This window comes from Meriones unguiculatus, chromosome 10 (genome assembly GCF_030254825.1).
Source record: "Meriones unguiculatus strain TT.TT164.6M chromosome 10, Bangor_MerUng_6.1, whole genome shotgun sequence".
Lineage (NCBI taxonomy): Eukaryota > Metazoa > Chordata > Mammalia > Rodentia > Muridae > Meriones > Meriones unguiculatus.
Window position 1 is genome coordinate 54,385,065 of NC_083358.1, and position 14,494 is coordinate 54,399,558.

General features: G+C 43.2%; 1 protein-coding gene across 1 annotated transcript in view; it reads left to right on the forward strand.

Moving 5' to 3' along the window:
- Positions 1-10,463: 10,463 nt before the first annotated feature.
- Positions 10,464-14,494, forward strand: part of Ptgfr (prostaglandin F receptor) — a 36,987-nt gene continuing 32,956 nt past the window's right edge. The window contains exons 1-2 of the mRNA XM_060392501.1: positions 10,464-10,841; positions 12,203-13,072. Coding sequence (XP_060248484.1) covers positions 12,275-13,072 — 798 coding nt within the window. The 5' untranslated portion in view covers positions 10,464-10,841; positions 12,203-12,274. The remainder of the gene's footprint in view (positions 10,842-12,202; positions 13,073-14,494) is intronic.

Below are 14,494 nucleotides of genomic sequence, written 5' to 3' on the forward strand. Positions count from 1 at the left end.
CTGCTGCAAAAGTGGCTTCTAGCCAAAACTGCAGTTGTAAAAGGAGGCTCTTTGATCTGTTATTAGCTACTATGCAAAAGCAGGCTGTTGTGGAGGCCTTTGCAGACTACAGTAAATTTCAGCCTGCTAATCTTAGAAGGCTGATAATTAGGTCCTGGATATGCTAACTTATTTTTAAATTAACAAGAAAAAAGAAAGAGGTGAAGAAAGTAAGCAAAGACCATTCATGCATATAATATACACTCAAGGGAAAAAGGAGGATGAAGTTAAAAACTTTAACTGCAATGAATTCCCATAGGCTTACATATGAAATGATGTTGATTTCAGCTAGCATGTCAGGTGCAGAAACTGTAGCAAATTCAGGCTGTCAGTTCCATAGTAGCAGCCCATACATACATATAGACAATCAGACATATAGAACTGTACATATTCAATGGACATTCAATGGACAATACAAAAGGAGCTCCTTATATACATACAGACAATTGACATACACCAATGTAACATATGTACAAAAACTAGACAGACATGTGAAAATATATCTATCTACATATTTACATATTTCCAACTCATGGATGAATCAAATTCCAGTGGGCTTCAACCTTCAAGGGTTTCCATTAATGTTTATTGAAGTACAGTTTTTTACTTCTGAGACAAAGGAGTTACTTCATAGTCAAAACAGCAATTAATCACAAAAACAGATGAATTCTGAAATACAACAGGTTACAAGTTTTAAGACTAAACATTTATTATCTATGTATCTACTACATAAGTTCATAGTGAACTCAGAGTGACAAAGGATGACAAGGCCTAAAAATTAACAGGGTTTAAAAGTTACAAGAATATATGTCTTTTCAATTAGGACTGACCTGGCTACACATTTTCCACTATCTCTTAGTTTATAGTGAGCTAAGGATAATGATTTTATCTGTCTTTCATTCCAAGAAAGAAAGTAAATTAAGAATTACAGTATTTTATGCCATAAGCTGACAAGGTATAAGGAATTACAACAAAATTTTATATTTATTGACATCAAGATTTGTACTTAATTTAGACATTTCTTAGTAGCCCCATTATGTTTTGGGTTCATGGAAAGTTTCAACCAACTTGTCCATATGGTGTAAACCAGGATTTGTAGTGTCATCTGGAGTGAAGGCTATCTGAGGCTACAAATCTGCCCCAAGTCTGTCTCCTAGTGAGGCATATGTAGGTTCACAAAGGTATTTATTGCAGCCATAAACTTTTAAAGTTGTTTTAGAACTTATAAATTAAAAAGACTTCTAAACAAACTAAGCAAAAGAGAGGACCCTAACTAAAATGCTCAATCCCCATCCTGAAAGGCAAAGAGGATGGACATCAGAAGAAGAAGAAAACAGAAAACAACCTAGGAACTTGCTACAGAGGGCCTCTGAAAGCCAGAAGAAGAAAACAGGAAACAACCTAGAAACCTGCCACAGAGGGCCTCTGAAAGCCTCTGCCCTGCAGACTATCAAAGCAGATGCTAAGCCTGATGGCCAACTCTTGGGCAGAGTGAATGGAACTTTATGTAAGAAGTGGGAAATAGCAAGAGCTGGAGAGGACAGGAACTCCATAAGGAGAGCAATAGAACAAGAAAATTTGAACACAGGGAACTTCCCAGAGACTCATACTCCATCCAAGGACTATTCATGGAGATAACCTAGAACCCCTGCACAGATGTAGCCCATGGCAGTTCAGTGTCCAAGTGGGTTCCATAGTAATGGGAAGAGGGACTGCCTCTGACATAATCTGATTGGCCTGCTCATTGATCACCTCCCCTGAAGGGAGAGCAGCCTTACCAGGCCACAGAAGATGACAATGCAGCCATTTCTGATGAGAACTGATAGTCTAAGATCAGAAAGAAGGAGAGGAAGACCTTCCCTATCAGTGGACTTGGGGAGGGACATGCATGCAGAAAGGGGAGGAAGGGTGGGACTGGGAGGGGAGGAGGGAGGAGCTTATGGGAGGATTCAAAATGAATAAAGTGTAATTAATAATAATAATAAAAAAGAAAAAAAGACTATTTGAATCAAATCAGGAATTCCATAATCAGGAATTAATTCATCTGGATAGCACTACATCTTCAATAAGATCCCGTAGGAAATTTGTTCAATGAGAGTGGGTAAGCCTAGAAAGTGATGGTTCACACTCTGCTAGATTTTAGAGAAATCTGTGCAGAAATGACAGGTTTGCAGAGGTTGGAAGCAATTCTGGGGGTGCATCACCATACAGACCTTGCAAATACTGGATCCACTTCCAGAAGGCCCAACTGCTTATTGAGGTCCTTTAACAGAATTTCTCTTGACACATCCTCCTTAGGTGAGGGAGCCACTTCCTTAGTTTGTTTCTTCTTGTTACACACACACACACACATACACACACACACACACACACACACCACATTCTTTGTTGGCTCTGTTTCTCTAGAGAGCTTTCATAGAAAGTCTTAGGGATGGTTGTAGCATATCCCCTCTGGGACACAGATAAGACATCTGAAACTCCGAGGGACCAGGTGCCTTATTTAAGATGCAGTCAATAATGCTGATACACTGACCAGCTGGTAATGTTAAAAAATGATAGAGATGTTTGGAAGTTGTATCCATTTAAGCCATTAACCATGGTAGAGATGATGCAAGAGAGTAGATATGGGGAGGGCAATTATGGAAGGAAACACTTCTGTATGATAATTATCCAGGGAGAGAAAAGATTTAACTATAGAAAAGCTTCTCTGTATGTAAAAATGTTTTTATTTCTCAGGTATAATGTTGGGCATCAGTTTTGTTCCCTCTGTTTAGCAGTAAATTGACATGGCTGATCTTTTCATAAAATAATGTTATTTTGTTATCAAAGAAATAATACTCAGAAAGTAGAACTTTTTTACACATTTAAGAAAAATATTTACTTTTAATTAAGTGTATATGTGTGTTTTGTGAGCATGAGGTTATGTGCAAATGAACGCAGATGCCCAAAGAGGCCAGAAGAGGGCTTTGAATTGCATGAAGCTAGAGTTACAGGTCATTGTGAACATTTAAAGAATTCACCGTAACACTTGCTTTCGATTTTCACATTGAAATTTCACATCAGGAACCGGTGTCATTCTTGTTAGGGTAAGGCACCAATAAGCAATGATACTTTGCTATAGTTGAAAATGAAGCATTTGGGAGATTTGAGAATCAGCTGGAAAATTCAGACTGGAAATGGCTTTTCTCTCAATGTTTTTTAGCCTTATTCTTTGAACTACTGAAGAGTAAGGTCTTTAGTTTTCATTTATTCACTATACACCATAGCTTCGACTTTAGAGGCCCTGCAAAAGTACTTATGTTAAAGGTGTGGTACCTAGTCTGCAAAGCTACTGGGAAGTGGTGGACCATTTACAAGAGGCCTAATGGGAGAAAGTCAGGTCATTGGGGACGTACTCAAAGTAAATGAACTTGAAATGTTATGTTCCTATCCTAAGTTTACTGTTCATCTTTATTGTGCAAGTACAATTTAGGTACAAATAGAACATTTCACCTGATCTGGAAATCATCAGAACTTTGCAACTTTTATTCTGTGGCTCTCAGTTCAATTATGACTCTAACTGGTTAGAAGAGAAAGACTCAAGGCAGGATCATGATGTTTGGGAGGAAGAATAGGGACCCCATAGGTACAGAGCCGACAGCTAGCACTTAGAATGTAGGGATACTTATAAGGCCAACACTGAACCTCACCGGCAGCTAAGGATCCTACTTAGTGGTTTGGGGGGTGCATCTGTGCATTGTTGAGCCTGTTGGCTGCTGAGACTGTCCTCTCAGTAGAGCACCAAGGGATGCCTGTGCTATGTCCAGGCAGGATTGTGGTGGGGCTATTGAATGGGGTGTTTCTTAATTTCTTGTCTCCAATACTCTAACTCATGGTGTATTCATAACTTTGAGAATACTCAAGCCTCTGTGACAGTACTTAGGTGAGAGTGGATTAGAGGACCTTTCTCCCTTCCATTGGCACAAGATATTTGTGGCCATGCTTAATGCTCTCTGGCTTGAGACCAACTCTTCCCCAGGGAAGTGTGGAAGCAGTTACTGGGTATGTGTGAGAAAGGGGAAAGAAGAATGTGGAGGTGCTTGGGGTAGGAAAGTGCTGGGTGAGAAGCACTTCCTGGAGACCTTTCCTGGAGGAGCAGTTCTGTAGTAAGATTGGGTTCCAGGTTCCTGGCCCATGTTCTATTGTTCTGATGGAGCTTACTTACAACACACAAACTTAAAGGAAAACTAGCTAAGAAATCAGTAGGAGAGCTGCCTAGTGTCCAGTTTAAATGTAGCAAACATTGGACTCCATGTTCAATGAGACTGCGGGAGCTGATTGTCAAGAATAAAATTAATAAATAAATTAATAAATAAAATTAACCAATGAATCTAATAGCCAATGATGGATTCTATTTCCTTTGTAGAGCTGTTTACATAAGTACCACAAACTGGGTAGTACACACATGAACTGGAACATGAACTAGCGGTGTAGTTCTGTTGGTATGGTACCTAGTACATGCGGAGCTCTGGATTTGGTCTTAGCACTGGACAAAAGTCTACACTTGAAACCCCAGCATGTTAGACATGAAACAAGGGGGTCAGAGATCAGGGTTATTCTCAGTCTCATGGTGGGTTTAGGGAAAAACAAAAGTTTAGTGACTCATGTAGTTGCATGCTAGAAGCTCAAAGTGACAGGAACAGCAAGGTTTTAGGTTCTCTGAGAGCTGTGTGTGCGTGCGTGCGTGCGTGCGTGCGTGTGTGTGTGTGTGTGTGTGTGTGTGTGTGTGTAGAATCTGTTCCCTGCCATTGCACGCTTAGTGCTTGCCTTGTGATCTTAGGTAGTGCCCCTGGCTCTGGCGCTGCATCACTTGATTTTCACATGTGTGTAGAAATCTTTAGGAATTGTTATTAAAGAATGAAAATCCCAACTATTCTATTTTACCAATGAAGACTCGGGAGCCAGATGCTGGGGTGAAAATCTGCAAGCCCAGAGAGGCAGAGAAAGTAACCAGCTGACCTTCCTTCTCAGCTCATGTTCTGATGGAAAAAGCTCAAAAGGTTCACTTGCTCAGCTGACAAAATTTGGGAGGAAAAGGCCAAAAAAAACCCCAAAACAAAACAAAACAAAACAAAACAAAACAAAACAAATACCAAAAATCCAAGGCCAAAGGCTTGCTAGCTCAACAACCAAAAAGCCAGAGAGCTAAAGCTCCTTCCACTTCTACATGCTGCTTTAAATACCCAGCAACTCACAGTCCCTCCTACTCTTTAATCCCTGTCATCTGCTTACTTGCCCAGTCTCTTGACCTGGAGTAAAATTTATTGAATCATGTGTACAGAACACTCTTGGATTAAAGGTGTGTGTTAGGACTCAACCACACCAAACAAAAAATGGTTCACAATCTGGGGGTTCACGATGTGATCAAATATCCTGCAACATCTGTGTTACACCTTCTCAGGGTTATCCATGGATAAAGACCTCAGTCATATTGGACTAGAAGTTATATTCCAGCATGGCTTGGTTGTGCTTACATCTGCAATAACTCTTGCCAGAATTACAGTAGCAACACCCTTCCCTGCGGGTCTCCTCCTCCCTGGGGTGCTGTTGGCCACCAGTCCACGAAGGCACGAGGAGCAGAAGGAAAGACGCAGGGATCAGAAGTTTTCGAGCATGTCGGAAGTGACCTCTGGGAACCACTTCAGGGAGATAGTTCAACTTTAATTCAGGAGAACAAAGGCTATATACCCCTTGGGGAGTGATGGGGGACTCCAAGGATACATAATTGGTACATAATTGGTTAGAACTAGTTACTTCAAGGATGCTTGATTTGCATAAAACAGCACGCTCCTATCATATGAACGAAACACAGCACCTAATTATCCTATAGGTACAGGGAGGGGAGAGCTAGCAGAAAACTGTGTCAAAGACCATCTATCAGACATGGTTACAGATATCTGTGTCTAAAGACTCTCCAAATGAGGTCAGGCAGAGAGTAGGAGGCCCTGCTGGGGAGCAGGAGTCTTGCACCTAACCCCGAGCTGGAAATGGCTATCTGGACTGGGAGGACTTCAGTCTCAAACAGCAGGGGCCTTCCAACTCTTCCCTATTATTTCTAGCCTTATTTGACTCTTGTCTGACCTTCCCATGCTGCTAGATTGACCAATAGTTTGCCAACCAAGAAGCACATTAACCAAATTCATATTCAAGTTTTCCACACATGATGATGGTAGACAACCTACGGAAATTACCAGATTCCTTAGTCCTTGTTTTGTTTTTTGTTTTTTTTTTTTTTTGTAACGATGAAAAGACACAATATGACTCTTCATACTACACCCTTTTAACAAGGATTAGACTACATAGTTTAAAGGTATCTAGAGCATTGTCTGTGGTAGGTGTTGATATATCTTTATATAACACCATGTGATTTTATCAGTTCTTCATTTACAACTGAAATACATTCCCATTTTCCCCAAACAACTTCTTAGACCCTCATCCCACAAGGGGATAATACCTTTGAATGTTAATATGGTTTGGGAAAGCTATTAAACAAACGGTGAACATATTTTTTATTGTAAACAATGAATCGACATTGTCACTCTTCCAGAAAGCAGGTAATGGGCCCATCTGAACTCTAGTCTCTTTGGGAAGTATTGTGTAGGAAGCACTCTCATCAACTCTGTCCCACTTAACCTACCTTCCAGGGCTCTTCCAGCCTACCCAGTCCCTGCTCCCCCAAGGCTTACCTCTCCTCCTTACCCTTTGAAGGCTTTGCTTCAGTCCACACCCTTAGCTTTTGAAAACTGTAGGACTTCATACAGGGTTCTCTCTATCTTTCACAATCTTGCCCCAATCACTCAGACAATAAATAACTGACTCCCAGCCAGTCTTCAGGGATCTGAACTGTACAAGGAAGACTGATATCTATATTGTAGGCTGTCAGTCTGCTGTTATTGTATGATTGGCGGCTTTACATACCATGGTAGGTCATCAGAAATGAGTGAATAAATGAATGAGTTAATGAAGTGACACACATTAACACAGATGTGTGACCCCAAACACAAAAAAGTTGAGTAGTTAATTTTTTGAGCAGCAGGAACACAATGAGCAAACCAAGTCTGTCTGACCACAGACTGATACTCTTCCCAAGTCTTTATGAAGCCCTAGCTTTAATAAATAATAAAAACATGAAGGGTTGTCCTTTTTGCCCAAGGTTGCTGCTGACAACTAAAGCAGAAGAAGGACAGACATATGCATTGTTTTAGTTTGAGTGCACAAGGTTTTGCAATACTCAAACCACATTCTTTCCCAATATCTCAGAACAGCCATGTCATTTTTTGTTGTTGTTAACTATTTATGGTGACAGTGCAAAAACACTGGGAGATAAAAATAAAGGAAAGTTGAGAAGAAGTTGAATGGAAAAGTATTTTGGAGGAACATGGGTATTATTTAACAGTAAAGGCATTTGCCACCAAGTCTGGTGGTCTGAATTTGATCCCCGAGACCCGTATGATGGAAGGAAAGAACTTTCTCCCCCAAACTGTCCTTTGACTTTCACATGCACCCTATGGTACATTTCTGCTCACGCACACATTCCCTCCCATATACACATAAAAGAGCTAAATAAGCGTAATTTTAAAATACATGTTTCTTAAAAGACAGACATTTTGTATCACCTGTCATGTGCTCAGCCTGTAACAGGCTCCTTCATCTCACATGGATAGTAGCCTGATTGTTTTCATCCTCAGACACAAGGGAGATGGGCAGACAGCTGAGTGAGCAGTCTGCTCTGGACCACAGAGCACAGAAGGAGTGCTCACTCATTCGATGTCAAATTGCACTGCTTGTGTCAGAAAGTCAGAACAATAGTGATTTCTTTTTCATAGTATTACATAAATTGCATTATTTTTCCAACTACTTTGCATCTATTACTGGAATTTCTTCTTTAGAGTCCAATTCCTCAATCAAGACATAGTTCACCTGAGTGTTCCTAAAATCCCTAAACACCAATGTGTGCTCAGACTGTGCCTTCTGCTTCTAATTCCTTCTGCTTCGTTCAAAGGAGTCCATTGAAGATCCTTCCTGGCCTCTTACCTATCCTTCTTCCTCTACATCTGGAACTTGGATCCTACTCATTCCAAAGCCCCAAGTTTCTGTTGTTTATACTTCCCAGTACGTGGTACTTGGTTACTCAGCTCTAGGAAGTGAACATATCCTTTATTAGGTAGCAAATCCACTGGATATTTTTATTATATTTTATAATTCTCTACTCACAAGTGTATTACATATATTGCTGTTTATGTATCAAGTATTTATATAATAAACTGAAAAGAATAACTTGCAGTTTTCATAATAACTAAAATGGAGCATGTTTCTTTTCTCAATGGCAAATTCCAATAAAACTCTGTAGGCAGTTTAATTAAAATGACAAAACTCAGTTTTGAACATTCCTCCTTGTTTCTATTTCAATGTCATAAATTGCTGTCTAATCCTGAGTGGTGGTTGCTAAGCACATGCTTGCGCGTATGCACACACGTGCACGCACACACACACACACACACACACACACACACACACACGCAGGCACGCACAGTGCATTGTTTTTTGTCTTCTTGAGTGGAGACAAAGCTGGCATCAATTTTGGCTCCATTCATTATAAAGAGAGTGCTGGTTATCAAAAACCCTATCACATGCATGTCCCACAAGCATGTTTGTCTTCTAGCAGAACCCACACAGTACAGGCTCCATGCTTGCTCACACAAGAGTTATATCTGTGTTCTCACTGAATCTGTTGAATTGATGTGTGCATGGACAGTTTATAAGATTGTCAACTTCTCAAACGCAACAATAAAACTAAACTATGTTTTCGAAGGCTTTATCAGCCTCTCAGCCTCTCCTCGTATGTTTTGCTCTGACAGCTTTCCTTTCTGTGGATTAACCTTGGAGGGCTACCTCTTGGGAATATGGATAGAGGGTCAGATTTGGGTGGCGCATAGGACTGGGAGCTTCATTGAAAGTTAATTGTTCTTTGACAGCAGCTTACCCTGCTAATGTTAAATATGTCTAGTTTGTCTTATCTATGTTTTGGTTAAGGAATAAGGTTGTAAAGGAGGAATTCCACTAACAGATGCAGAGTAGATTGAAGAAATGATGCAAGTTACGTAGCACCTTGAAATCACCATTGCTTTGCCTTATTAAGTATTGCAAGTTGACAGTGAATGAGCATGCAAGTTTACCCAGTGCCGCAGCAGCCAGTGGTGTGAGATGCTCCTGCCTTCCAGTGGCAGAGATCCAAAACCGAAATGCTGACTCTAGAATTTATTAATTCCAAGGTTTGGTGAGTGTCCAGATGTTGATGTGAGGACGGAGGGGTGGTGGAGAAGTCTTCTGTAGAGGGTCATTTCTGTGAGAAAAGCACAAGGAAAGCCCCCACTATGCCGCACTGTGACTGAGTACTGTTAGTCATTAAAGGAAAGAGTGCCACTCGCTGTCACATTTTCAGCACGGCTTATGACATGGTTGTTCTTTGGGTGCTGGCCATCCAGGCACAGTATTTTTTTTTGCTAATCAAAACATTCAATTCTCTGACCATACCCAAGTAACAGTTTAAACATGCTATGATAATATCAATTAAAAAATTCTCTGTCTCCACCACAGGGGGAAAGTGTGCAATCGGTCTTTCCTACAGTTAATGGCTAATTTATTTTATCTCGCTTTTGCACTTTATGAACCCTTTCAAATTTCAGGAATTTAGAAGCACCTTCTGGTTCTGGAATGGAGAAATGGATTTATTTAGATGTGGCGCTGTTTTGTCACAAGGCTGGTGACAGCATTTTACTAAGTTAGGAAGAGAAATTAAGAGCAGTAACAGTCACAGAAGTGTTATGTCAGGATTGATATGTTAACGCGTGTGGGGTGCCGGCTATCAGTAAAAGCAGTTATAGTGCCAAACTTCCCATTGTACAAGTTAATCCAACACTATAAATTTATAGTATAACATGGGTCAAAAAACAATTCTTAAGGAAAAAATGAGAGTATCTTCACTTGAGCATACAAAATCTGTTAAGATGAACATCCTTTGTTGTGGATGTCATCAGAAATTCTCTTAAGGACTTTGATGCTACCAAAAGGTCTCCAACTCCAGGCCAGGAGATGCTCAGGAAGGCGGACTGCGGCTCACACTTTTCCCCTCATTCTCTTACCCAGATGGTCCTGCACTCTGGTGACAGTGGAGCCTAAGGCTGTCCTGCTTACAACATCTGGCCAGAACGCTTTTTATTTACTCCCTGGGGATATCTGAAGTTCTCTTTCAAACAGGCAGCCCTTTCTCCCCATTTCCGTGTCCCTTTTTGGCTGGACTTGGAATGAGTTCATTTTTTAAGTTGCATCCCACAACCCCCGCACACGAGGTCCCTGGTCCTCTTTATTCCTGTCTTGCAGCTTCGGAAATGGCCTCTTTCATTTGGAAATGAGTTTAACGTAAAACTTTCCGTAGCTGTCTGGTGGCTGAATGTGTCTGCGGCAGCTGGGTGACCAAAGCATCAGAGGATCGTGCCTCAGAAAAAGGGGGCGGAGAGGAGAGAGGCGAGGAAGGGGCGGAGGTCACCCAGACCTCCACCCCGCGGAGACTGCGAGCATCTCTAGGTGCCTCGAAGTCCTGGAAACAGTAAGTCCTGCCGGTGATCCAGCGCGCAAAGGGTACCAGGGAGGTGCGAGCCGTGGAACCTGAGGTTGCCGCTGTCCGCTGCTGGGTGCGTCAAGGCACGCGGGGCTCAGCTCTCTTCTGCTCCGGACACAGCCACTCAGTGACCCAGGATGCCGAGGTAACCAGCAACGCGGTGGCTGAATTCCCACGGCCGGATTCCCACGGCCCTGGGTTCTCCAGCCGACCCGGGAAGAAAACTCCTGCGGCGACAGCTGCAGAGGCCCGGCAGGAGAGCTCCTCAGGCTGCGCTACGCAGTGACTTTGGACCCAATTTGTGGTGTGCTGTGGGGAGTGGGGTGCTTGGGCTGGACTGTGTGCATGGGGCCCGGTGGCAAGGACCCCGAGAAGCAGGCAATCACAGCTACTCACTTTTTTTTCCTGAGATTCCTGCTGGCGGCCCTTCACGGTCCTTCCACTGGCTGCTGCAGACCTTTGGCGCCCCCCAGGGTGGGAGGGAAAATAATTCTCCTGTGTCTGAAGAATTGCAAAAAGTTTCAGCAAGTTAGTTAAGCTTAGAGGCGATGTTGCAAGTTGAGGGATTGTGGGGTGCGGGGTTTGCAGCTGGCGAAAGTCTAGAGGGGCCCCGCCAGCCTCTGCCTCTGGGCACCTAAAGCCAGCCTCCCGGAAAGCAGCTTTGGGAAAACAATCTAATTAGCTAGCGGTGGGGTGGCTGTGGTCCCCTAGCTAGTGACTTACGATTCAACCCACTAGGGAAAAAAATGCAGTACTTCTCACTGGAGGTTACAGTTACTTGACAGTGTGTTTCTGGAAAAGAAACGAGGGGATGCTGCTTTCTCCTTCCTCACCTTAAGCATGGGTTGTTGACTGGGTGAAAGGAGGCTAGTTCAAAACTCAAAGCCTCAACACTCTCTTCCACAAGTCAAAGTGTGAGTGCATGTGTGTGTGTGTGTGAGAGAGAGAGAGAGAGAGAGAGAGAGACAGAGAGAGAGACAGAGAGAGAGAGACAGAGAGAGAGAGACAGAGAGAGAGAGAGAGACAGAGACAGAGAGATTCTGTGTGTTGCCCTGTCAATACTCCCATTTTATGACAAGCAGGTGGCTCACCTGGGGATCACCTACTTGGGGGTCAATGCCCCGCAGAGAAAAGAACAAGTTTTTAAAGGATTAGTTATTTAAATAGATTGCTATGCTTCCATTGGATTGAAATCAATAGTTAGTGCTTTAGCAAGACCTCAAATGAAGTACAAGGTCAGTAACTCTTCAGGAGGGTTTTCAGAGATGTCTCTTCTTCCAGGGAAGTGAACTGACAATTGTCAACTTGGGCGACATCTTTACCTTGAAAGAGGAAAAAACAAAAAACAAAAAACCAGAGGCAGATGCACGCTGGTTTCAGAATGCTGCAACCTGACTTATGATAGGCTGGGCAAATCCTTCCCATTGCAGGGTGCTGAGGCACTGGGTTTTAAATGTCAGATGACTGGAAATTTGGTCCTCATAATTGCTGTCCTGTGTGCTACAGATGTCTGCAATTCGAGACTGCACAGCTGTGATGGAGAGGTGACTTGAGGGAACAGCTTCCATTTCGACAACGATGTCCATGAACAGTTCCAAACAGCCAGTGTCTCCTGAAGCAGGGCTCGTCGCGAACACAACCTGCCACACAGAAAACCGGCTCTCAGTATTTTTCTCGATAATTTTCATGACAGTGGGGATCTTATCCAACAGCCTGGCCATCGCCATTCTCATGAAGGCATATCAGAGATTCAGGCAGAAGTCGAAGGCTTCCTTTCTGCTCTTGGCTAGTGGCCTGGTGATCACAGACTTCTTTGGCCATCTCATTAATGGAGGGATAGCTGTCTTTGTGTATGCTTCTGATAAAGACTGGATCCGCTTTGATCAATCAAACATCCTGTGCAGTGTTTTCGGAATCTCCATGGTGTTTTCTGGCTTGTGCCCACTTTTTCTAGGCAGTGCAATGGCCATTGAGCGCTGTATCGGGGTCACCAACCCCATATTCCATTCTACGAAAATTACATCTAGACACGTGAAAATGATCCTGAGCAGCGTGTGCATGTTCGCCATTTTCGTGGCTCTGCTGCCCATTCTTGGGCACCGAGAGTATAAGATTCAGGCATCCAGAACCTGGTGTTTCTACAACACAGAGCACATCGAAGACTGGGAGGACAGATTCTACCTCCTGTGCTTCTCTCTCCTGGGCCTCCTTGCTCTCGGTGTTTCGTTCTCGTGCAATGCCGTGACCGGAGTTACACTTTTACGGGTGAAGTTTAAAAATCAGCAGCACAGACAAGGCAGGTCTCACCACCTGGAGATGGTCATTCAGCTCCTTGCCATAATGTGCGTCTCCTGCGTCTGCTGGAGTCCCTTTCTGGTAAGTATGGATGATTTCTGCTCCCTTGGGTTTATCTGTGTTCTGTGTGCAAAGTCTTTCTGGGAGCCGCTGGTCTAGAATGTCAATCTTTTAAATGCTGAAACTGACCTCAGCACTCAGCTCTGGCTGTGTTTGATCCACATGTTTATTTTTCCATAGGCCCCAAATGAAATGTTTCTGAACAAGTGTAACCATGGTCTTTCCTGCTTCCATGTGGGGACAGTATGAAGTAACATGAGTAGAAGTTTCAATATACTGGGTGTCACTATCTTCTAAAATGTTGATAGAGTGGCTATGATACACCACTGCAGCAGAATCAGGTGTTTTAACAGAAAGTGACACAGATTTCCATTTGCAGACAGAGCAGAGCAGCTGTGGGGTACTTTATTTAAATTTATTTATTATTTATTACAGTTTACTCACTTTGTATCTCAGCTATAGCCTGCTCCCTCATCTCCTCCCAGTCCTACCCTCTCCCCCTCTTTTCCCCTATACCCCTCCCCTAGTCCACTGATAGGGGAGGTCCTCCTTCCCTTCCACCTGACTCTAGCCTATCAGTTCTCATCAGGACTGGCTACATCCTCTTCCTCTGTGGCCTGGCAAGGCTGCACTCCCCAGGGAGAGCCAGCCATTGAGTTCATGTCAAGACAGACCCTGTTTTTCTTACTAGGGAACCTACATGGAGACTGAGCTGCCATGAGCTACATCTGAATAGGGGGTCTAGGTCCCCTCCATGCATAGTTCTTGATTGGAGTATCAGTCTCCGCAGACCCATCAGGTTTTTTGGCTCTGTTGTTCTCCTTGTGGAGCCCGTGTCTTTGTGGGGCTGCTTTTAACATGTGAAGACCAAGTCACAGCTTGCCAGCTATGGGGATGAGCTGAGATAGTTGGGAGATTGGCCGACCATGTGGATAATGAAGACAAGACCTCACGAGTGCACCAAGGCCAGAGCAATGCTAACAGTGTAGGAGAAGTATGACTGGCAGGAAGATCATGAAAGTAAAACTGTCATTACTTCAGAAACTCTGTAGCCAGCAGGCACCTGAGATGGCTCGGTGTTTAATCTGGGAACAAAGAAACTTGTAATTGAAGTGAAGCGTTCACATTCTCTTCCAGTAGAAGACAGAAAAACTGTAAGAGAGTCATGTCTCCAGCTCATTCACCGAACTCACTGTATGATGAGAGAAATGATGTTATGCGATTAGAAAAAGCTTCCTTCTGTAGAGGGAAAGGCAGGGTCAAGCAGTTTTGTTTCCTTGCCTTCTGTGGCGAGGGGCAGGCTGGCATCCAGAGATGAGCATCCAGGACAGAACCAGGTTGAAACGAGGCAGGAGGAGAAGCAAGGCGGAGGTAGAGCAACGCTAGCTATGGCAAGCACTAAGTAATGAGGTCAGTGGCAAGTCTGTTAGCAACGTTCTGTCG